Source organism: Balaenoptera acutorostrata, chromosome 7 (assembly GCF_949987535.1).
Source record: "Balaenoptera acutorostrata chromosome 7, mBalAcu1.1, whole genome shotgun sequence".
NCBI lineage: Eukaryota > Metazoa > Chordata > Mammalia > Artiodactyla > Balaenopteridae > Balaenoptera > Balaenoptera acutorostrata.
In genome coordinates, this window is record NC_080070.1 from 3104732 (window position 1) to 3128862 (window position 24131).

Consider the following 24131-nt stretch of genomic DNA (forward strand, 5'->3'; position numbering starts at 1 on the left):
AATACGAACCTTAGGTTGCCAGAAGTTTACATTTTGAGGTTGTTCCTGAAATTTCTCAAGAATACGAACCTTAGGTTATTAGTTCTGGCAGTTAGTATCTGAAATTTTGCATTCTGATTCATTTCTTATTTCTTTCCATCTTTTAACGTTTTATGGATTTTTTTAAAACCAATTTGGCTTTTGAATTAAAGTTTTTTGAAACGATCAGTCATCACCCAGTTGCCTATATAGTACATAGTTTCTTTTTCCTGACCCATTAGAGAGTCCGTTGCCCAAATAATGCTTCGTTATCTCCAACACCTCAATGCGTGTTTCCTACAGAAAGGACGTTCTCGTAGATGGCGTGGCACGGCCACAGCCAGGAAACCAACATCGATCCATCGCTGCCGCCTCATCCTGACGTCCTCATCCCCATTCAGATCCGCCCGTTGTCTCAGCGTCGCCCCTTAGAGAAGGACCTAGTTGTGAATCACACGTTGCGTTTAGTCTCCTTGAGTCTGGGAAGGGCCCCTTGGTCTGTTCTTGTCACTTGAAGATGACGACGTCTGGTTAGTTAGGTCGGTCTCTGTACAGAACGCCCTCTGTCTGGTGTGTGTGCTGTCTCCTCCCGAGGGGGGGCAGGTGGCGTCTGTGGCGGGACCATCACATGGCTGCCATCTCCCCCCCCCTCGCATCCTGCCAGGGGCTGCACAGTGCGGGCTTGTCGTCCTGCAGGTGGTTTCACGGTGGTCCCTCAGCGCAGGTGCAAGCCAGCCAGGCTTCTTGACGAGTCATTTATGGGAAGCACTTTGAAACTTTGCAGATACTGCTGTTCCCTGTCAGACTTTTGATTTATTCCCTTATTTCCCCACGCGCTCTCCTTTCTATCTCGTTGTTATCGTCTTGTCGTCACCGACCCTCACATGGTCCCCACGGTGACCAGGGATTGCCGCTCAGGCTGGTTTCCGTGTCCACCTCTCCTGTCGGGTTGACCACGTGGTAGCTTTTGGCAAAACAAGAATGTTCTGGGCTCACCTTACGCTCTTCTGCCCTGGTTCCGCACCAGCGTTTTCCCAAGGATCCCCGAGTCCTTTCAGTGTAAACTGGGCGCGGACGGACGGTGCTCGTGGCCCTTGGGTGTTGCTCCTGCTGCAGCCTCTTCCCACTTCTGTGTCTGTCTGGCCGATGCCAGTCTATCTGCCACCACGGGCTGTGTCCTCGTTTCCTCCCTCTCTTTGTCTGTAATCCTTTTTCCAACAACAGTGGGAAGCCCGGCTTCCTGTGTCCTAGTGAACACGTTAACTGACTTGATCAGCTGCACTGTATGTAGTCAGCCCCACGCCGGCCACCGCTGCCCCCGGCACTGCAGCCCCGACTGGGCTCTGACGCCCTCAGGGCCCGACTGACAGCTTTAAACCTGGATTGTTCAACAAGGGGTAGGGGATCATTTTGGAATTTTGCATTTAATTTATATAGTTTGAGACACCAATTTTATAATCTCTTTCTGGAAGACCCATGTCCTTTGTGCTGCTGTGAAAAGTTTAATTTTCAGGTTGACTCTTTCTACAGATTCTTAGCAAGTTAATGCAACTCTGCTGCTCCTTTTAGAAAACCAAAATGTCAGCATCTCCTCTGGGACAGGATTGTTTTAGCTACTTTGTTATATTTCAGTGTCATCGTCTCTTATCATAAATATTAACTACTTCTTGGTACTCCCTCATAGTTCTCCAGAAGGCATATCAACCTTGATTTTGCCATGGACACTTACTTACATTTCAGATATATCACTTCAGGGACTTCCCTGGTGGTCCGGTGGTTAAGACTCCGTGCTCCCAATGCAGGGGGCCCAGGTGCGATCTCTGGTCAGGGAACTAGATCCCTAAAAAAAAAAGATCCCACATGCTGCAACTAAGACCTGGCACACCCTAAATAAATAAATATTTAAAACAAAACAAATATATCACTTCATGCATCAGTACATTTTTGTTCATTTTTTAATTAATTCATTTTTTTAGAAATTCTTATCGTCTTCCACCTAAACCAGTATAGTGCCTTATTTATCTGCTGATGGCTGATCCATTTTGTATTTCTAGCAGTTGTTAAATTTCAGCATTTCTTTAGTGACGATTGCTCTTGCCCAGTGGTCCTTGAGCTCAGAATGGTTTTTACATTTTTAAGGCATTGTTTCAAAAAAAGGGCATGTCACAAAAGTATGTGGCCTACAACGTGTGTCATCTGACTGACCCCGACCCTAGACTCTCCCTGCTTTGGGCTGTGTTACACAGTTTGGTTATTATGATGAAATGAAGAAGAAATAATTTTCTGAACGAGATGTATTTCATAAGAAGATTAAAATATTTTGTGATCTTTACCTTTTGACAAATTAGATATTTATTAAAAATTCTTAAATCTTCAAAATTTGGTAGAACATTCTTTATAAATTGCCGTACATGTTCATAGATTTAAAAGGCACGTGTTTTTGGTAAATCTCAGCTAATTGAGTCTAATGGCTCTGGAGCCAGGACTGGATTTCTTCCCCCGGGTCTGTGGGCTTGCAGAGCTGTGAGCGCCCTGGGACCGTGTGACATTACAGCTGGGGGGTGTGGAGGGGCCAGAGCTCTCAGTATGCTAAGAAACACTGACCGAGGAGGGACAGTGTCTTCGGCCTGTTTTCAGGAGAAAAGTAACTGACAAATACAGCAGGTGAGGCTTTTGTTCCCAGGTGTCACAGGTAACTGTGAGCCGTGAATCACACGCACCTGCCTGGGGGCGGCCTGGAGCGGGTGGCACTGTGCGTCCCGGGCGCCGTGCACTGTTGGCACAGTGGGCTGTTCTCTTTTCCAGATGAGCAGAACTACCTTCTCCGAGACGCTGAGGCCGAGGTGCTTTTCTCCTTCAGTCTGGAGGAGTCCTTGAGGAGGGCACACGTGTCTCCGCTCTTCAAGGTACGCTTGGAAGGGAAGTGAGATGAGGCCCCCGGACGCGACAGCTGCTACAGCTGTGGGCGACAGCGAGGGCCTCCGGGGAGCCGGGCCCCCATCCCCACTGCACGGGCGGTCCTCCTCGCACGCGGTGTTTCTGGAGGTCTTCGGCACCTGCAGGGTCCTGCTGTTTACCACAGCTAAAAGAATCCATACAAAGTTAAATAAATAGATTAGAGGTATGCATTACAGATACCCGCTTCAAAGAGTTATGTGTATGAATAGGTAGGAGACATTTAAATTGATTTTTTTGCTTTTAACAACTTACATTACTTAATACTATTCTCATTAAATGTATACTCAGCTAGAGAATGGAGACCATTCTTGGGAATATATTAATTGAATCTGTGCCTAATAATTCTAGACTAGAATATTTAAATATCGGTTAGATAAGATAGAACACTCTGGAAAACTGTCTTTGTATCAAACAGTGGCTTAGTAAATTAATAAAGATATTTTATCCTTCTTAAGGAGCCAATTTAGGAATCAGAAATGATTTGCAATACTGAGTTAAGAGTATTTTACCTAAGATAATCTGATTTTTCTAAATATTAAAACAAAATAGTATTTTGGGTACACTTAGGAGCAAGGGTGTTAGAAAATTTTAACCAGCAAAATCATTTCCTGTCTGTTTGAGCTTTACAGTTTAGAATTTTACAGAAATTGAGAAAACATCCCTATTCTTGCTTTTACCGCAGAGTACTTCTTCATGTCTTTTAGGAATGTAAGTTCCTAAAATGTAATTGTAAGTTGCTTACATTGTAAGAATGTAAGTTGCTATCAATAAGTATAGGTCGTACCTAACATATGAAAGTGCTGAAGTTATTTCCGAATTTACACGCCTGGAGTCTCCCAGGCCCACTTCAGGTTGGGACTAGCAGAGGCTAGTACGTGTATCCCCATGAAATCAGACGTTCTGTCAAAAATCCCAGGGTAGAATGAGAAATTACGTACACTAAAAATTCAATTTAAAAAACATAATACCCATATTTTCATTTTATTTTTAGGCGAAATATTTTTACATCACTCCTGGAATCTGCCCGAGTCTTTCAACTATGAAAGCGATTGTGGAATGTGCAGGAGGGAAAGTACTGTCTAAACAGCCGTCTTTCCGGAAACTCATGGAACATAAGCAAAATAAGGTGGACAGAAGTAAAATACGCTGTTGAATTCATCATCGTCACGTATACGAGCCGTTGTTTAGTAACCAATGATTTTCTTTTCATTAGAGTTTGTCAGAAATAATTTTAATATCCTGTGAAAATGACCTTCACTTGTGTCGAGAATATTTTGCCAGAGGAATAGGTACGGTTTATTCCTCTTGCTCTGTATTGAGAGTGTGTCGGTGCACACACAGCAGTGCATTTGTTTAACGGTTTTTGTTTTCACTCCTTTCAGACGTTCACAATGCAGAGTTTGTTCTGACTGGCGTGCTCACACAGACACTGGACTACGAATCATATCCTTTGAAAGACAGACAGATGTGGGGCGCAGCAAGCCTCCCGTCGTTAACACCGGAGCCCTGTGTGCTCCGTGTCTCCACGAATTAGGGAATTTTTGCCAGGGTTGGTGATAAAAGTGATAAAAGACCCCTTACATTTTTGGAGATTTTGTTTTTATACGATATGTGCTCTTACCTCGCTCCGGGTTTTTTCCTACCTTTGGGTGATTGGTGGGTGTCATCTCAGGGCCCCTTTTCTTGCGTCTGTAGCCTGAAAGCCTGAGTCATTCTGCCCCCGGACGGTTGGAGCCCCGGGTGGATGGTTCAGAGTCGCAGGGGTTGGCGAGGGCTTGGGCGCCCGAAGTGCACCACCTCAGCGGCCTGTATTGGATGCTGTCACTAGTTTGCATTGTGTTTGTTTGGAAGTTGTTTTCCTCAACAAGCTTACATATAAATTTAACTGACGTCCCTGCGCTGGTGACTGGAGCCCGGCACACGGGTCTGGCTGTGTCAGCTGCCGGATGGAGCGGCCCCCGCTCCCTTCACAGACACCCTTGTTTTCCAGCTGCTTTCTTCGGGGACAAGCATTTTAAAGCAGGAAGACAAATATATTAATATACTGCATCTTATTAAGATGTGCAATTTTATTCTGATGAAACATAAATTATGTTTTGTATTATATGACTTTAAGAGCCCACATTAGGTTTTATGATTCATTTGCTGGGTTTTTAAATGTTTTCACAACACTGTTGTTAATGGAACTTTAGCTGCAAATAAAATGGTGTAAATAAAGACCTTGCTATCATACTAAATTATGGATGTTAAAGATTTGAAATGTTTTGTACTTTTTTTATTTCTTACACTCTTTTCTTTTATATTGATATCTTGCCCACATTTTAAATAAATGTACTTTTGAACTTAGAATTGAGTGGTGCTTTGTTATTACACATTTTTTGTATAATTTATATGATTTGCATTAAACTGGATCCCATTTTAAGTAATTTCAAGGCAAAATATTTTCTAGTAAATTTTCTCCTAAAGAAATAATTTCTGGAAGGTAAGCCATTTTCTGTCAAGGTAATAAATAAATTCCTGGGCAGAGGCATATTCAGAATATTTAGCAATTACTACAAACAGGCACCAACCAGCCAGAATCGTTAATACCACAAAAACCCATATATATATCCCACTTCTATTCCAGATATGGTTCTAATACACGTCCTGTTGGGTTGTAGGTACAGAAGCATACTGGAGACTACCATCTTATCAGTAACTACTAACATATGAATATATAATACACTACATTTATTAATATATTCAAGAACGATACTGTCACAGAGGTTCAGCACTGCCCTCACATCACTGCTCATCAGGTGTGTTCCTGAAACACTGGATTTGCCTCCATAGCAATGTCTGAGATGTCTCCCTAGAAGTAGTTGTGATCTACTCCAAAGTCTACTCGCCAATTGCACAGTCTCTACAGTTTAATTCTTGAACACAGTTTAAGTGGAGCACGTGCATTAAAAAAGTTAGTGAACTCCCCATCCCAGGAATTCTCAGCATTCCCGTAAGGCTCTGATGCTGGTTACACACATTGAAGACATCATTTACTTTAGGTGTTCTCCCAACTCTGATGGTAGAACCACATGGAGTTACTCCTACCAACGGGAAGGAAATCGCCCACAACTTCACAATTTTAAAGTCAGGCTCAACACCTTCAACCTTACCTGTGCCGTCTCTAAAGCCTTGACCTGTGGCAACTTCCCAGCGACCCAGCTGCTGCCGTGTGGGTACACCTTGACTCTCAACACGAGTGACTGATACGCTGATTGTCTACTGGAAACATTTATCTGTTGAGCTCTTTAAAATACACCCGAACAGCAGTTTTCTTCAGATGTACCACATGCTGGCACTTGTAGTTTTAACAAACTATCTCAAACTGTGTGTACATTTTAGCTCATACTTTTGTACCTAAGCAAACTTAGGGATACTTACCTGTAGAACTGACCTTTTCTCCTCATGTACAACAGGTGGAATGAGTGTTGATATGAAATAATTTAGAATCTGTAAAATCCCAGAAGTACAGAAGAGTTTCATAAGTTGGAACAAAATCTTGATCGCAAAGTATTCAGAATATGGCCCTCCTTACACCCTTGAAGAAAAGTGAAGATAATGATGGAATAAAGGCCTTCTGGGTAGAGTATATGCATCTGTTCAGTCTTCAGTGGAGACGGGGTTTGTTTAACCAATGTGCAAGTATGACTGATTTGATTAACCTTTCAATGAGTGTTTTTTACAAAAGCTGCCAAGAATAATCCTTAAAAACTCCAGGAGCTGTCTGCAGCCAACTGGCTTGCACAGCTGCTAAGCATTGATTTGGTGGCTCAGAGGAAGTTACATGTGAACATTTAAGAATAAAGTAAATCAACTTCTTAGAGAAGTTGATTATGTTAGAAAATTATTTCTCCTAGGAATAGAAGTCTTTCACTTAGTCCTGTTGTTTTCGTCTGGCTCAAGGTTTTTTTAATAGAAATGCAAACCACATACATAATTTTAAAGTTTCTGGTAGCCACAGTAAAAAAGCTTTTAGATTTAGTTTCTAAAATTTTATTTAATATATCTAAAATATTGTTTCATTTACAAGTAATATTTTTAATTGAGTTTTACTTTTTTCTTTTTTTATATTTCATACCACTTACAGTTTAAAAAGATTTATATACCCAAGTTATTCTAAGGGTAAGGTGTTTTCCAGTAACTGAGTTAGTGCCAACTTTTTAAAATTAATTTTTATTGGAGTGTAGTTGATTTACAATGTCGTGTTAGTTTCAGGTGTACAGCAAAGTGAATCAGTTATACATATACATATATCCACTCTTCTTTAGATTCTTTTCCCATATAGGTCATTACAGAGTACTGAATAGAGTTCTCTGTGCCGTACAGTAGGTTATTATCTATTTTATATATAGTAGTGTGTGTACGTCAATCCCAATCTCCTAATTTATCCCTCCCCCACTGGTGTTAATTTTAAGTTAAAATTCACGAAACTGGGCTTCCCTGGTGGCGCAGTGGTTGAGAATCTGCCTGCTAATGCAGGGGACACGGGTTCGAGCCCTGGTCTGGGAAGATCCCACATGCCACGGAGCAGCTGGGCCCGTGAGCCACAGCTACTGAGCCTGCGCGTCTGGAGCCTGTGCCCCGCAATGGGAGGGGCCGCGATAGTGAAAGGCCCGCGCACCGCAATGAAGAGCGGTCCCCGCACCGCGGTGAAGAGTGGCCCCCACTTGCCGTAACCAGAGAAAGCCCTCGCACGAACCGAAGACCCAACACAGCCAAAAATAAATAAATAAATAAATAAAGTAGCTATAAAATTAAAAAAAAAAAATTCACGAAACTGAGATCGACAGCTCAGCTTCTCACTCACGCCAGGCGCGTTTCCAGTGCCCGGTGACCAGGCGTAGCTGGTCACCTGTGAGGAGTGTGAGCCGTCTGTATCCCGTCTCACTCTGCAAACAAGGGTGGAAGAAATGTGAACGCCACTGAAGACGACATACATGCTGCATCCAAATAAGCCCAGGATCGTGTCTCTGTGCAACAAAAGCACAGGACTTTGAATCAAGAATCAAGATGGCGGAATAGAAAGACATGGAGCTTGCCCCCTCCCACAAATACATTGGAAGAGGGACTTCCCTGGTGGCACAGTGGTTAAGAATCCACCTGCCAATGCAGGGGACACGGGTTTGAGCCCTGGTCCGGGAAGATCCCACATGCTGTGAAGCAACTAAGCCCGTGCACCACAACTACTGAGCCTGCGCTCTAGAGCCCACGTGCCACAACTACTGAGCCCACACACCTAGAGCCTATGCTCTGCAACGAGAAGCCACCGCAATAAGAAGCCCATACACTGCAATGAAGAGTAGCCCCCGCTCGCCGCAACTAGAGGAAGCCCACCCACAGCAATGAAGACCCAATGCAGCCAAAAATAATAAATTTATTAAAAAAAAAATACATCGGAAGTACATCTACACGTGGAGCAACTCTCACAGAGCACCTGCCGAGCCCTGGCAGAGAATCTCAGACACCCAGAAGTGCAAGGAAGCTCTCCACGTTACCCCGTAGGATGAAGGGAAAAAAGGAAGCAGGACGGGACCTGCGCCCCTGGGAGGGAGCTGCGAAAGAGGAAAGGTTCCCGCACCCTGGGAAGACCCTCGCTCACGGGGAGATCAGCCGGGACAGAAAGGGGGCTTCAGAGGCTCAGAGGAGAGCAAGGCAGCCGGTGTGCGGCAGGCAGAAGAGAGAGACCAGCACAGAGGGTCCGTGCTACTTCCCTGCAGACCCCAGCCTGAAACACACACCTGCTGGTACGTGCGGGGTTTGGGGGCTGAAACTCAGGCTTCAGAGGACAGACCAGGGGAGAGGACTGGGGTCGGCTGCACAGACACAGCCTGAAGGGGCTGGAGTGCAGTATGGGCTGCGCGGAAGAAGCCCAACCCGCCATAGAAGCGAAGCGTCACTGTTAAGGGGCACATGAAGGGAAGGGTGGGGCCCGCCAGAGCAGCCTCACTCTGCGTGCTCGCACTGCCATTGGAACCCCATTGTTAACACGCGTGCAAAGGGAGGGGTGGGCCCCCCAGAGCAGCCTCTTTCTCCGCGCTCTCAGCCGACACGGCGCTGCCTTCACCGGCTCTGGGAGCACGCGCAAGAGCCAGTGGGCTGTCCACACGCCGAGGTGGGGCTGAAATCAGAGCCCTCTCCCTGTGGCTGTACAATCCACAGATTTGTGCCACTGCCGCCAGCTTTGCAAACTCAGTGCTGAGTGGACAACGGGCACTTCCGTGGCTGGGACAGGCCTGGCCTTAGCAGCTTTGGGCTCTGTGTGGGTGCACACATGGGGCGGGGCCGAGGTCTGGGCTGCTTCCGTAGCTCCCACGGCAGGTCTAGGTGCGTAACTACTGCAGTCCTGGTACCTGACTTCAGTGGAGCTGCACTGGTGGTTTTGTGAACACAGTGCCTGAGGGACACCAGGGCCAACTGCCTACATCCCCACCATGGAGGCGAGGCCGAGAGGAGTGCCAACAACAGTGCATTTTGGGAGCCCACGCAATGGGTGACAGGTGCCACCAGGCAGTGTGCTCTGCACACGGGGACTGCTCCAGCGGGGGAGTACTCAGTGGCAGCACTCCAATCCTGCCCACCCGACACTGCAGCTTAAAAACGGATCCAGGGGCTTCTGCTCCAACAGCTGGGGAGCAGACCCCGCCCCCAACAGGGCAGTGACAACCACAGAGCAAAGAGGAGGCCCCGCTCAACATCCGGGCAGGCTCTGGTCACCACAACACCAGTCACACCCCCTTTCAAGGGGATAACAGCCAGGACACACTGAGGAAAGAGGCGGCAGGCATCCGTACTCAAAACAGTCCTCGCACCAAAAATATTAAACCTATGCAAGCTACACAGGGAATCTCCCACATAAAAATAGCCCTCCAAGACCACAGTAGATAATTGTTTCTCCTAAACTCATAGAGAAGCATAAATAAAATGAAAAAGCAGAGGAATTGCTCCCAGTTAAAAGGTCAAGAGAATTCCCCTGAAAGAACAATGAAACAGACCTCTTCAGTCTAATAGACACCAAATTCAAAAAGGAGATAATGAAAATACTAAAGGAATTAAGAAGGGCTATTGATAGAGATACAGATTACTGTTATCAAGGAACTAGAAACTATAAAGAGGAACCAAAAAAAAATTAGAAAATTCGTTTGCCAAGATGAAAGCTAAGCTTAAGGCAATAAAAGGCAGATTGAATAATGAAGAACGAATAAGTGATCTGGAAGACAGAATAATGGAAATCATCTAATCAGAACAGCAGACAGAAAACCAAATGAAAAAAAAAAAATGAAAGCAATATAAGAGACCTATGGGATAATATAAAGCGTGCCAATCTACACATAATAGGGATCCCAGAAGGAGAAGAAAGAGAAAAGGGGACTGAAAATGTATTTGAAGAAATTATGGCTAAAAACTTCCCAAACCTAAAGAAGGAAACAGATATCCACATACAGGAAGCACAGAGGTTCCAAACAAGATGAACCCAAACAGACCTACACCAAGACATAATTAAAATGGCAAAAGTTAAAGGTCTCTAAAGGCAGCAAGAGAAAAACAAAGAGTTAATGACAAGGGAACCCCATAAGGCTACCAGCTGATTTCTCTATAGAAACATTACAGGCCAGAAGGGAGAGGGAAGATATATTCAAAGTCCTGAAAGAGAAAAATCTGCAACCTAGGATACTCTACCCAGCAAGATTATCATTTAGAATAGGAGAGAGAAATAACTTCTCAGACAAGCAAAAACTAAAAGAATACAGCAATACTAAACCTGTCCTAAAGGAAATATTGAAAGGTCTTCTCTAAATAGAAAAGAAGCAAGACTCTATAGGAAAGAGAAAATCACAATTGGAAAGTAAATCACTTAAATAAGCCAGTACACAGATTAAAAAAAAATTAAAAAATAAGATTTCTGTGAAAGCAATGACAACCACAATGAACAGCAAAAGGATAGGCAAGCAGATGTAGAAGAGGACATCAAAATCATAAAATGTGGGGAAGGAGAGTAAGAAAATGTATATATATATTTTTCAGAATGTGTTGGAGCCTATATGACTACCAGTCTAAAGCAAATAGATATTGGAAGGGGTTAACATACTTGAAAAACAGGGTAGCCACAAATCAAAAACACATAATAGATTCACAAAAACCAAAGAGAACACAAGCATAATACAAAAGAAGATCAAACTCAAAAAGAACAAAGAAGAAAAACAAAATCAATTCGAAAACAAGGTTTAAAATGGCAATAAATACATATCGATAATTACCTTAAATGTCAATGGACTAAAGGCTCCAATCAAAAGACACAGTGGCAGACTGGATAAAAAAAAACATGAGCCTACAACATGCTGCCTACAAGAGACCCACTATAGGGCAAAGGACACAGATTGAAAGCGAGGGGCTGGAGAAAGATGTCTTGTCATTGCATGAAATGACAAGAAAGCAAGGGTAGCCATACTCATATCAGACAAAATAGACTTTAAAACAAAGCCTATAAAGAAAGATAAAGAAGGACACTATATAATGATAAAAAGGATCAATACAAGAAGACGATATTACACTCATCAACATATATGCACCTAATATGGGAGCACCCAAATACATAAAACAAATACTAACAAAGGGCGAAATTGACAAGAATACAATAATAGCAGGAGAATTTAACACCCCACTCACATCAATGGACAGATCTTCTAGACAGAAAATCAGTAAGGCAACAGAGATCCTAAATGATACAACAGGACAGTTAGACTAATGATATTTTCAGGACATTAGATTAAGAAAAAACAAAGAACAACAACAACAACAAATAGAATACACATTCTTTTCAAGTGCACATGGAACATTCTCTAGGATTGACCACATACTAGGGCACAAAACAAGCCTCAACAAATTTAAGAGTACAGAGATTATTTCAGCATCTTTTCTGACCACAGTTGCATGAAACGAGAAATCAACCACAGAAAAACAAGAAAAAAAAAACGATTACATGGACACTAAGCAACATGTTACTAAAAAACCAATGGGTCAATGATGAAATCAAGAAGTAAATTAAAAAATACCTTGAGACAAATGACAATGAAAACAAAACCATACAAAATCTATGGGATGCAGCAAAAGCAGTTCTTGGAAGTTCATAGCAATACAGACTCTCTTCAAGAAACAAGAAAAATCTTAGACTTCCCTGGTGGCACAGTGGTTAAGAATCCGCCTGCCAATGCAGGGGACACGGGTTCAAGCCCTGGTCCGGGAAGATCCCACATGCCGCGGAGCAACTAAGCCCGTGCGCCACAACTACTGAGCCTGCGCTCTAGAGCCTGCGAGCCACAACTACTGAGCCCGCGTGCCACAACTAGTGAAGCCTGCGCGTCTAGAGCCCGTGCTCTGCAACAAGAGAAGCCACCACAGTGAGAAGCCGTCGCACGGCAATGAAGAGTAGCCCCCGCTCTCCACAACTAGAGAAAGCCCAAGCACAGCAACGAAGACACAGCGCAGCCAAAAATTAATTAATTAATTATTTAAAAACTGAGGATATATGTGAAACAGACAAATTTCTCGAAATATATAACTCACTAATACCAACTCAACTTGAAATAGGAAATCTGAAAAATCCTATAACCATTAAAGAAATTGAATCAGAAGTTAAAAATCTTCCCATAAAGAAAGCCTACACTTCACCAGCAAGTTCTAATTCTTTAAATACCCCATGGAAGAATTAGTATTCCCTTCTTCAGATAAGTAAACTGGAATTCCTAGAGTTCAAGCAACTTGCTTAAAGGCCAGAGCTAGTAAATGTCAAAGCCAAGATTTGAACCCTGGTTGGCCTGGCTCCAAAGCCAGGAAGTTTAGCCATTAAACTCCCCAGCCTACTCTTCAAATGCTATAACTAACATTATATATATGTGAACATGAAGACGAAGTCCTGATGCAAAAATGTGAGAGAGATTCTAGATTTACAGAGATGGAATGTAAAGCTCTTTCTTTACGGGGAAGCCCTAGAAACAAGAATCTAGTTATGCCCACACGGAGAAGGAACCTGAGGATTATTCCCAGGACACCACCCCACCATCTTTCAAGATCTATTCAAATGCTACCACTGCTGTCCTGCAAGGCACCATAAGCCCTGCCCTAAGCCCCATAGCTGCCCCTGCCTCCAGCACCCTTTGATGCCCTCTGCACTGTATCTGGGCCTCTTCTATACATTGTCTGCTGTGTACCACTCTCACTAATGTTTTCCTACCTTGAAAACACGTCTTCCTAAGAATACAGACTCTAGTTTGAGAAGCCTGCATATAAAGTTAAATATTGGCACTCTAGGTGATCACTGGGGCTTTGAAAATTGTAAGGCAGCTATCATAGTCATCTAGACCATCCAGAGTATGTTCTTGTTAAAAGGTATTTTTAAAATTTTCACTAAAATAAAAACTAAAAATTTAAATATTCACATAGCAAACATTGTAGTCTCTGAAGATAGATTTTTACCTCTGTAATAGGCATGAACTGTTCCATGATACATTTGTTAAGATTTCATTCTCTCTCTAAATCCAAATTAAATTCAGTTTAAATTCTGTGCAACACTAGATAACATCTCTTTGCTTCCTCCTAGGTAATAGGATTATAAATCCACATTCTTTGCCAGGTAACTTTGCAGATTCGTCCTGTGGGTGGAGTGTATTTCTCCATCCCTTGACTCTGGGCTTGGCCATATGATTCGTATGACTTGTTTTGACCAGTGGCATTTTATGAGACTTGACACAAGCAGAGGCTTAAAATGGGCTATGCATTGGGGCTGTTACTCTTGTATTCCTTTGTCTCCATGAGATGAACATTCCCTGACTAGCCTGCTGGTCCTGGAAGGAGGATGAGAGACAAATGGAGCAGAGCCAAACCACCCTAGCCAAAACCAGCCCACAGCTGATCTCCAAACACAAGTTAAATAAATGCTTACTGTTGTGTGCACTGAAAAAAAAAAAATTAAAAAATTTTTAAAAAGAAACAAGAAAAATCTCAAATAAAAAACCTAACCCACCACCTAGGAGAATTAGAAAAAGAACAGACAAAACCTAAAGTAAAAAAAAAAAAAAAAAAAACCTAAAGTCAGCAGAAGGAAGGAAACAACAGAGATCAGAGAGGAAGTAGAGATTAAAAAGCAATAGAAAAAAATCAATAAAACCAAGAGCTGGTTCTTTTAAAGGGTAAACAAAATTGACAAACCTCTGGCCAGGCTCACCAAGAAAAGAGAGAGGACCCAAATACAATAAATAAAAGAGGAGAAATTACAACCGATACCACAGAAAACCATACGAAACCATAAGAGAATACTATGAACAAATATGCCAACCAACTGGACAACCTAGAAGAAATGGACAAGTTTCCAGAAACATAAAACCCACCAAAACTGAATCAAGAAGATAATTTGAACAGACCTATCACTGGAAGTGAAATAGAATCTGTAATAATAATAATAATAACAACTCTCTACAAAAGTCCAAGACCAGATGGCTTCACAGGCAAATTCTACCAAGCACACAAAGAAAAACTTAAACCAATCATTCTCAAACTCTTCCAAAAGACTGAAGAGGAGGGAACACTCCCAAAGACATTCTATGAAGCCACCATCACCCCCATACCAAAACCAGACAAGGACACTACCAAAAAAGAAAATTACAGGCCAATATGTTTGAATAAAGATGCAAAAATTCTCAACAAAACATTAGCAAACAGAATCCAACAACATATAAAAAAAGATCATACCCATGACCAAGCTGGATTCATCCCAGGGTCACAAGGATGGTTCAACATATGCAAAAATCAATGTAATACACCACATCAACAAAAGACAAAAACCACATGATCATCTCAATAGATGCAGAAAAAGCATTTGATAAAATTCAACATCCATTCATGATAAAAAAAAAAATGCTTACAAAAGTGGGTATAGAGGGAACATTTCAACATAACAAAAGCTATTTATGACAAACCAATGGCCAACATAATACTCAATGGTGAAAACCTAAAAGCATTCTTGTTAAGATCTGGAACAAGACAAGGATGCCCACTCTCACCACTGCTATTCCAAAGAGTATTGAAGTCCTAACCACAGCAATCAGACAAGAAATAAAAAAGGTATCCAAATTGGTAGGTAAGAGGAAAAATTGTCATTATATTCATATAACATGATATATATAGAAAACCCTAAAGACTCCATACAAAAACTACTAGAACTAATAAATGAATTCAGCAAGGTAGCAGGATACAAGATTAACATACAGAAGTTGGTTGCATTTTTTACATTAACAATGAAATATCAGAAAGGGAATGTAAAAAACGATCCTGTTTAAAGTCATATCAAAAAATACTTAGGAATAAATCTGACCAATGAGGTGAAAGACTTATGGGCTGAGAACTATAAAACATTAATGAAGGAAACTGAAGAGGATTCAAAGAAATGGAAGGGGCTTCCCTGGTGGCGCAGTGGTTGAGAGTCTGCCTGCCAGTGCAGGGGACACAGGTTCGAGCCCTGGTCTGGGAGGATCCCACATGCCGCGGAGCGACTGGGCCCATGAGCCACAATTACTGAGCCTGCGCGTCTGGAGCCTGTGCTCCGCAACAAGAGAGGCCGCGATAGTGAGAGGCCCGCGCACTGCGATGAAGAGTGGCCCCCACTTGCTGCAACTAGGGAAAGCCCTCACACAGAAACGAAGACCCAACACAGCCATAAATACATAAATAAATAAATAAAATATTAAAAAAAAAAAAAAAAAAGAAATGGAAGGATATCCCATGCTCTTGGATTGGAAGAATTAACACTGTTAAAATGGCTGTACTACCCAAAGCAATCTATAGATTTAATGCAATCCCTATCAAATTACCCATGACATTTTTCACAGAGCTAGAACAAATAACCCTAAAATTTACATGGAACCATAAAAGACCCAAAATATTCCCAAAACAATCCTGAGGAAAAAGAACAAAGCAGGAGATGTAACCCTCCCAGACTTCAGACAACACTACAAAGCTACAGTAATCAAAACAGCACATGGTACTGGCACAAAAACAGATATATGGACCAATGGAACACAACAGAGATCCCAGAAATAGACCCACACACCTACAGTCAATCTTCGACAAAAGAGGCAAGAATTTACAATGAGAAAAAGACAGTTGGGGAAGTTGGACAGCCACATGTAAATCAATGAAGTTAGAACACACCCTCACACCATACGCAAAAATAAACTCAAAATGGCTTAAAGACTTAAACATAAGACATGACACCATAAAACTCCTAGAAGAGAACACAGGGAAAACATTCTCTGACATAAAAGGTACCAATGTTTTCTTAGGTCAGCCTCCCAAGGCAGTAGAAATAAAAGCAAAAACAAACAAATGGGACCTAATCAAACATAAGCTTTTGCACAGCAAAGGAAACTGTAAACAAAAAGACAACCTACGGACTGGGAGAAAATATTTGCAAACAATGCAACTGACAAGGGATTAATGTCCAAAATACACAACAGCTCATACAACTCAATATAAAAAAAAAATGGGAAGAAGATCTAAATAGACATTTCTCTAAAGCAGACATACAGATGGGCAACAGGCACATGAAAAGATGCTCAGCATCGCTAGTTATCAGAAAAATGCAAACCAAGACTACGATTTACCACCTCGCACAGGTCAGAATGGCCATCATCAAAAAGTTTGTAAATAACAAATGCTGCAGAGGGTGTGGAGTAAAGGGAACCCTCCTACACTGTTGGTGGGAATGTAAACTGGTGCAACCACTATGGAGAACAGTATGGAGACGCCTCAAAAAACTGAAAATAGAGCCGCCATAGGATCCAGCAATCCCATTCCTGGGCATATATGCGGAGAAAACTCCAATTCGAAAAGATACATGCTCTCCAGTGTTCATAGCAGCACTATTTACAATAGCCAGGGCATGGAAGCCACCTAAATGTCCATCAACCAGTGAATGGATAGAGAAGATGTGCTATATATACACAGTGGAATACTACTCAGCCATAAAAAGGAATGAAATAATGCCATTTGCAGCACAACATAGATGGACCTTGAGATTATCATACTAAGTGAAGTCAGTCAGGCAGAGAAAGACAAATACCATATGATATCACTTATATGTGGAATCTAAAATACGGCACAAATGAGCTTATCTGTGAAACAGAAACAGACTCACAGACATAGGGAACAGACTTGTGGTTGCCAAGGGGCAGGGAGGTGGGGGAGGGATGAGCTGGGAGTTGGGATTCGCAGATGTAAGCTATTATATATAGAATGGATAAACAAGGTCCTACTGCAGAGCACAGGGAACTGTATCCCATATCCTGTGATAAACCATGATGGAAAAGAATATGAAAAAGAATGTATTTATGTGTATAACTGAATCACTATGCTGTAGAGCAGAAATTAACACAACGTTGTAAATCAACTATGTTTCCATAAGATAAATTTTTTTTAAAAAAGTACGTTTCCCCTCGTACGTGACAGATCACCTGCGGCGGACTAGGCAGTGAGGAGAAACGTGGAAGAAATAACCAGCATCCTCGCCCTCCAGGGGTTTTACAGTCTCATCAGGAAAAGTTAACATGTCTTAATCCTGCAAATGCTTATTAATTAAGAAAAATACTTTAGTAACAGCCACACAACACTACTTAAATATTGTAGCGCAGAAAAGAACGAGGCTGATGAGACAACTACCCTCACCGCTAAACCACGTGCTACTCAGTTCCTGAAATTACCTAATTTTGTTGAATTAAAAAGCGCTCAAGCGAAGGTCTACGCTTGTGGGGAGTCTCGCTGTCTCCTGTGCACCTTGCATGGATCTCAACCTGTCCCAGGCGACCTGCTCTCTCCTGCCGCTCCCCACTCACTCATCTGCCGTGTCCTGGTCACACTCGGCCACAAGCATGTCACCTTCAACTGTCCCCTCCCCACACCTCCTGCCTGTGCCTCACCTGCTTCGTTCACTCGGCTGCGCAGACGTTCACGCTGCTCCATCCCCGTCACCGTCACCGCCGGCGGACTCCTGTCCCTCCCGGAGATCTGAACAGGCTTCTAGTTGCCTCCGGGCCTCCGGTCTCTTCCTTTTCTCAGTGTCCTCCAGACTTTTGCAAGAGCAATTTATCTGAAATAGAATTCTTGTTGTCACATGCCTGCTAGAAAGAGAGAAGGACCCAAATTGTGATGTTTCACATCTTTCTTAATCTCTTGTGACATCCTCACCTCACCCCCTCATTCCCAGCGGTCACACGGGTTTCCTCGCTGCTCCTTGTACGAGGGCACTCCCATTCCCACCTGGCAAGCTCCCCTCCTCACTAAGGCCTGTAAAGCTTTTCCTGATGCTCCCAGGCTGTCTCTGTAGCTTCTTCCTCTTCATAGCTTTAGCGCTGTGACACAGTATAACAAATGCCTCAGAGATGGCACTAAGTTACTCTTCAATCTATTTCTCCACTGCTGTGACAAAGCACAAGCAACAACAACAACAACAAAATGGATCAGTTAGACCACGTCAAAACCTAAAACCTTAGTGTTTCAAAAGGCACAACAGAGTAAAAAGGCAGCCCATAGGATAGGGGAAATATTGCAAGCCTGTACCTGATAAGGGGCTAATATCCAGAATATAAAAAGAACTACTACAACTCAACAAAAAGACAACCTGATTTTAAAATGAGCAAAGGACCTAAGTGTCCAGCAACAGACGAATGGATAAAGAAGATGTGGCACATGTATACAATGGAATATTACTCAGCCATAAAAAGAAACGAAATTGAGTTATTTGTAGTGAGGTGGATGGACCTAAGGACTGTCATACAGAGTGAAGTAAGTCAGAAAGAGAAAAACAAATACCACATGCTAACACATATATATGGAATCTAAAAAAAAAAAAAAAAAAATGGATCTGAAGAACCTAGGAGTGGGACAGGAATAAAGACACAGACATAGAGAATGGACTTGAGGACACGGGGAGGGGGAAGGGTAAGCTGGGACGAAGTGAGAGAGTGGCATGGACATATACACACTACCAAATGTAAAATAGCTAGTGGGAAGCCGCTGCATAGCACAGGGAAATCAGCTCGGCGCTTTGTGACCACCTAGAGGGGTGGGATAGGGAGGGTGGGAGGGAGACGCAAGAGGGAGGAGATATGGGGATATATACATACGTATAGCTGATTTACTTTGTTATAAAGCAGAAACTAACACACACTGTAAAGCAATTATACTCCAATAAAGATGTTAAAAAATAAATAAGTAAATAAAATAAAATGAGCAAAGGACTTGAACAGACATTTCTCCAAAGAAGATGTATAAACAGCCACTAAGCACAAGAAAAGATGCTCACCAGTACTGATCACCAGGGAAAAGCATGAGACACCCCCTCACACCCATCAGGATGGCCACCAGCCAAAAACAAAACAAACAAAAATCACAGTAGGGGCTTCCCTGGTGGCGCAGTGGTTGAGAGTCTGCCTGCCAATGCAGGGGACACGGGTTCGAGCTCTGGTCTGGGAGGATCCCACATGCCGTGGACCGACTAGGCCCGTGAGCCACAACTACTAAGCCTGTGAGTCTGGAGCCTGTGCTCCGCAACAAGAGAGGCCGCGGCAGTGAAAGGCCCGCGCACCGCGATGAAGAGTGGCCCCTACTCGCCGCAACTGGAGAAAGCCCTCACACAGAAACGAAGACCCAACACAGCCAAAATTAAATAAATAAATTTAAAAAAAAATCACAGTAAGTGTTGGTGCGGATGTGGAGAAATTGGCACCCTATGCACCGTCGGCAGAAACGTAAAACGGTACAGCCATGGCGGAAAGCATTATGGTAGCTCCTCACATTTTTTAAAAAGAATTACCATATGATCCAGCAATTCTACTGGGTATGTACCCCAAAGAACTGAAAGCAAGGTCTCCATGAGACATGTATACATGTTCGTAGCAGCATTATTCACAAAAACCAAAAACTGGAAGCAAACCGAGTGTATACCCACTGATATATAAACAAAATGTGGTCCATACGTACACCAGAATATGATGCAGCCTTAAAAAGGAAGGAAATTCTGAAAGGAAGGAAAAAATTCAGGAAATTCAATGCGGCTGAACCTTGAGGATGTAATACTAAGTGAAATAAGCCCATCACAAAAGGGCAAATGCTTTAAGATTCTACTCACATGAGGTGCCTGGAGAGGTCAAATCCACAGAGGCAGGAAGTAGATGGTGGGGGCCAGGGGCTGGGGGGAGGAATGAAGGGGAAGCTAGTGTTTAATGGGGACAGAGTTTCAGTTTGGGACGATGGAAAGTTCTGGAGATGGGTGGTGACGATGGCCACACAACATTGTGAATGTACCTAATGCCGCTTAATTGTACACTTAAAAGTAGCTAAAATGCGAAGTTATATGTGTATTTCACAATTTTTAAAAAAGAGAAAAAGGAGACAACGCTAGTTAAGCCAGCGAGCAGTGAAGAGGAGATAGGAAAGATTCTCCTGTGGGCACCTTCTTCTGTCCTCGAGACTGTCACTGAACGCTCTTAAACCAAGTTTTCAAAACCGCAAATCCACACATAGAATTAAATTATAACCAAATGTATCAGAGAGTGCGCGTGCGTGCACGTCCACATTTTTCTGTAGCTTCCATCACATCCGAAAAGGGTTTTGACCCAGAAAAGAGCCAGCATTTACTGTGCTAAACCAAAGAACAACGGCTGGAGAAGCAGTTCTGGAGGGACAGAAGGAGGCCCTCTGAATAGCTGGGGCTCCACAAAAGCAACGAGAACCCGTCAATGGTCAAAACATCAACGGTCAAAACCAACTTTCAACGGTCAAAACCAACTTTCAACGGTCAAAACCAACTTTCAGACTTTGGAGGCTGGGCTGTCTGTCCACTGAGCCGCGTAGGGCTTTGGTTTTAGGTTTCAAAGCTCTAGGGCTTCTGAGGTTATGCATCTACATCTTAGAGGCACACTCCGTGGGCAACGTCTGATGACCTGGTGGTCCCGAGGAGCCACGGCAGCCAAAGCGCCCAGCCCCTCCCAAGGGCAGCGCGGGCAGCCCTGCTCGGGTCCCCATGTGCCCACAGCTTCCCACTGGGACCTTCCGTGGGGCCGGTGCCCACCCGAAAGCAGCCTGCGCGGCTCCTGGACTCCCTTCCATCACCGGGCAGGGGAAACGTGCCTCTATTCGCGTCCTGGACAGAGAGGGAAGGTCCGCTCTCCTGGGGATGTGCAGAGGCTTCAGGGAAGCAGGTGGGACTCTGCAGACGGGCTGCGCCGCCCTGGCTGTCGGGGGCCTCACCGCTCCGTTCCCGGTGTCACGTCCCATCGGCGTGACAGGAGCATCACACCGGACGTACCGCATGTCTCCCAGGTCCTCGTCCCCCTGACACCGAGCAGAGGCCTGTCCCCACCAGCGTACAGCGGCCTCCTGCTTCCCTCTGGGCCTCAGACCCTGAGCGGAACAGAGAAGGAGACGTGTCTGACCTCTGCTGCCTCCCTGACCCCGGGCGGTCAGGCTCAAGGGCACCGCAGGCCCGACCCAGAGCCCAGAGCCCAGAGCCCGTGTGGAGAAGCCCGGAGAGTTCTGAGAACGAGGCAGCTGCCTCGCTGTGCACAATCTGGGGAAAAGACAGGATTTTATAAGGTTATTACTGAGACCCACAGATCCATCTTAACAACAAAACAGGCCCCCCTCCCAGTCACGTCCTGAGTGCGACCTTCCAGAATTCGAGACCTAAACTCCAGCATCACCTGCACCTTAGACCAACTCGCCGCCAGCGTGACACGCCAGACAGGAGTGTCAGAGACAGGGGAGTGGCTTGTACTGACACGGATTGACAACTGCTAATGTGTTGTTTGAGCACCATTTGTACACTTTCCCAGCAGGAGTCTTCTCTTTCTGATGACTTTATTGCAGCCCCTTCCCTGGAGAGGTAATGATGAACAGAGCACGGGGCACCTCCCCCGAAATTGCTAAAAAAAACAAAAAACAAAAAAAAAACCAATAAAACACCCCCAAGCTGTCCTGATTATCTTTAGTCGGGATTTATCATTGGTAAACTTTGCTTTGCATATGCATGTAAGATACTTGGTTTTTATTTCAATTTACTATTTTTGGATTTTTTCCTAATACAGAAATGAGGTATGATTGCTGTCATCACCATCACCTGGTATCATTAGACAACAGAATGAAGATGATGCCAGTCTTGGGTTGTGGACAGTGACACTTCCCTTCCTTAGAATAATGTCCTTTTCTATAGAAAGTTATCTAGAGAAGGAATGATAGACAGCATGTTAATTATGTTGACACACACACACACACACACACACACACAGAAAAACGCTTGAACGTTTGAAAGCCACTGCCTGTACGTAATGAGAAACAAAGTTATTTTCTGAGTGTGGATACAACAGCATCAGAGTTTAAGAACCGGTGACAAGATGGTACAATTCACAGCTCTTTCTCACAGCTGGTAAAGCTCATTTCAACAGCCCAGGAAAACCAGCAACACAGTTGCTCTGGGATCAGTGAAGCGCAGGAAACAAAAGCAGCCTCTTTGGAATAATACCTTAAAATGGAGCATGGACGAGGGGGCCTACCCGCTAATCCTGAAGACGGTTACATCACCAGATTTCAGCACAGATCGACGAGTTTACAGATGCTGGTCAAGTGCTCAGTTAACAGCCCTGGTCACACTCCCTGAGAAGAGGCGCCTGTAAGAACACTGCTTGTCCCGAAAGAAGAGCCACAGAAACCGCAGGGACCACGCACTCCAGGTGTCAGTGAACAGCTCGGAGCAGGGAGCCCTGGCGGAGGGCACAGCCCCTGTGAGGGGAGGGCTGCAGGGCCCCCCTGAACGCCCCAAGACCCGGGCAAGGCGTGTCATTCACGGAGAAGCCCCAAATGAGGAAATTCTGCCTGAAGCCAACATTACCTGATGTTTCCGAAACCACAAACTGGTTCAGGTGGCGCAGAGTCAGCGGCCCCGAGCGCAGTGTCCCCGTGCAGCTGGTACCCAACCAGGTTCCTCTTGGCTGATGCACAGCAAGCCAAACGCTGAGACCCCCGGGTCTGTTGGCGAGGCGGCCAAGCCAGGAGCTAGGAGGGCAAATCTCAGCTCTGCGTCCCGGAAGGGAAGGGAAGGGGCTCGGGGTATTTACGCGATAACGAATAAAGAAGCAGGGCCACCTGAGGCGCGGGGAGCGCGGGGAAAGGTGACTGATGATTGGAGAAAGGTGCGGGACTCCGTCTGCGCAGGCGTAGCTGGGCTACAGGCCCCTGCATGGTCTAGAGGGCGCTGGGCGGGCCCTCGTGCAGGCCCCGCTCGGGAATCGGTGGTCCCATCCGGCCCCAACCAGCTCAGCTCCAACTGGACGCAGCTGATTCCAAGTTGCCTGGAAACAACCCGGGCAAACAGCTTATTGCTTAGGCTACGTGCTGCCCGGTGGACACATAAGTCTTAACTGACCTTGATTAGTGAGGGCAGGTGAAAAGGATTTGACTCGTGACCCACGGACTCGCAGTCAGATGTCTGAGCTGCAGGTGGCCTGTGGCAGCTGTACGGTCATGGGGGGGGGGGGTCTGGGCATCCCCCTCCACCCAAGGCCCCGACCCGCCGCTGGTACCCCAGGCGTTCTCCGGGACCTTGGGCGCTCACCAGTCGGCCTGGAAATGGAATCCAGGCTCAGGCTGCAGGCAGGGACACGGCCCTGGGGTGGAGGGCCAATCTGCCCTGCTGGGATCTCGAGTTTTCGTTAGTTCCCAGCTGTTTCCTCACCCCAAGGAGGCCTGTGATAGGGACTCGACGATCGCTCACCAAGGCGGGTGGGGTCCCCGAGCAGGTCCTGGGCGAGCGAGGCCTCTCCTGCCCGCCCCCCGGTTCCCCAGCTCCGGAGCACGAGGCGGCAGCAGGCAGGAATGAGCCGGACTGAGCCGAGAGCCGGCGGGCGCTGCCCGGGGCGGGGTGGCCCCCAAGTGCCCGCCGCTGCCCTCAGGCCGGGCTCGCTTCGCGGGCCGCAGCTCTGACTCAGGCCTGCGTCCTCACCCAGCCGCCGCCCCCGCGCCCGCCCCTGCAGCTCCCGGCGCGTGGCCCCCGCGGGCAGCCGTTGCCCGGAACGCAG

The 24131-nt window shown here is 44.9% G+C and overlaps 1 protein-coding gene and 1 long non-coding RNA gene across 22 annotated transcripts in view; one reads left to right on the forward strand and one right to left on the reverse strand.

The window, feature by feature from the left end:
* The window catches only part of PAXIP1 (PAX interacting protein 1), a 47906-nt gene extending 42581 nt beyond the window's left edge, over nt 1-5325 (forward strand). For 4 of the 6 annotated variants that reach the window (XM_057550608.1, XM_057550609.1, XM_057550612.1 and 1 more), the window contains 4 exons: nt 2824-2924; nt 3968-4102; nt 4190-4265; nt 4359-5325. In XM_057550608.1, coding sequence (XP_057406591.1) covers nt 2824-2924; nt 3968-4102; nt 4190-4265; nt 4359-4510 — 464 coding nt within the window. In that variant the 3' untranslated portion in view covers nt 4511-5325. Of the gene's footprint in view, nt 1-38; nt 137-2823; nt 2925-3967; nt 4103-4189; nt 4266-4358 lie in introns of those variants that run through there. The other 2 variants (XM_057550611.1, XR_009008935.1) reach the window with 2 other exon arrangements.
* The window catches only part of LOC103011091 (uncharacterized), a 39544-nt gene extending 15430 nt beyond the window's left edge, over nt 1-24114 (reverse strand). For 3 of the 16 annotated variants that reach the window (XR_009008950.1, XR_009008947.1, XR_009008948.1), the window contains exons 1-9: nt 23669-24114; nt 22946-23405; nt 22611-22817; nt 21131-21462; nt 18247-18410; nt 17979-18148; nt 6397-6553; nt 2739-4973; nt 1752-1858 (exon numbers count right to left, since the gene is read on the reverse strand). This is a non-coding gene — a long non-coding RNA (uncharacterized LOC103011091). The other 13 variants (XR_009008943.1, XR_009008937.1, XR_009008949.1 and 10 more) reach the window with 13 other exon arrangements.
* Between the last annotated feature and the right edge of the window lie 17 nt (nt 24115-24131).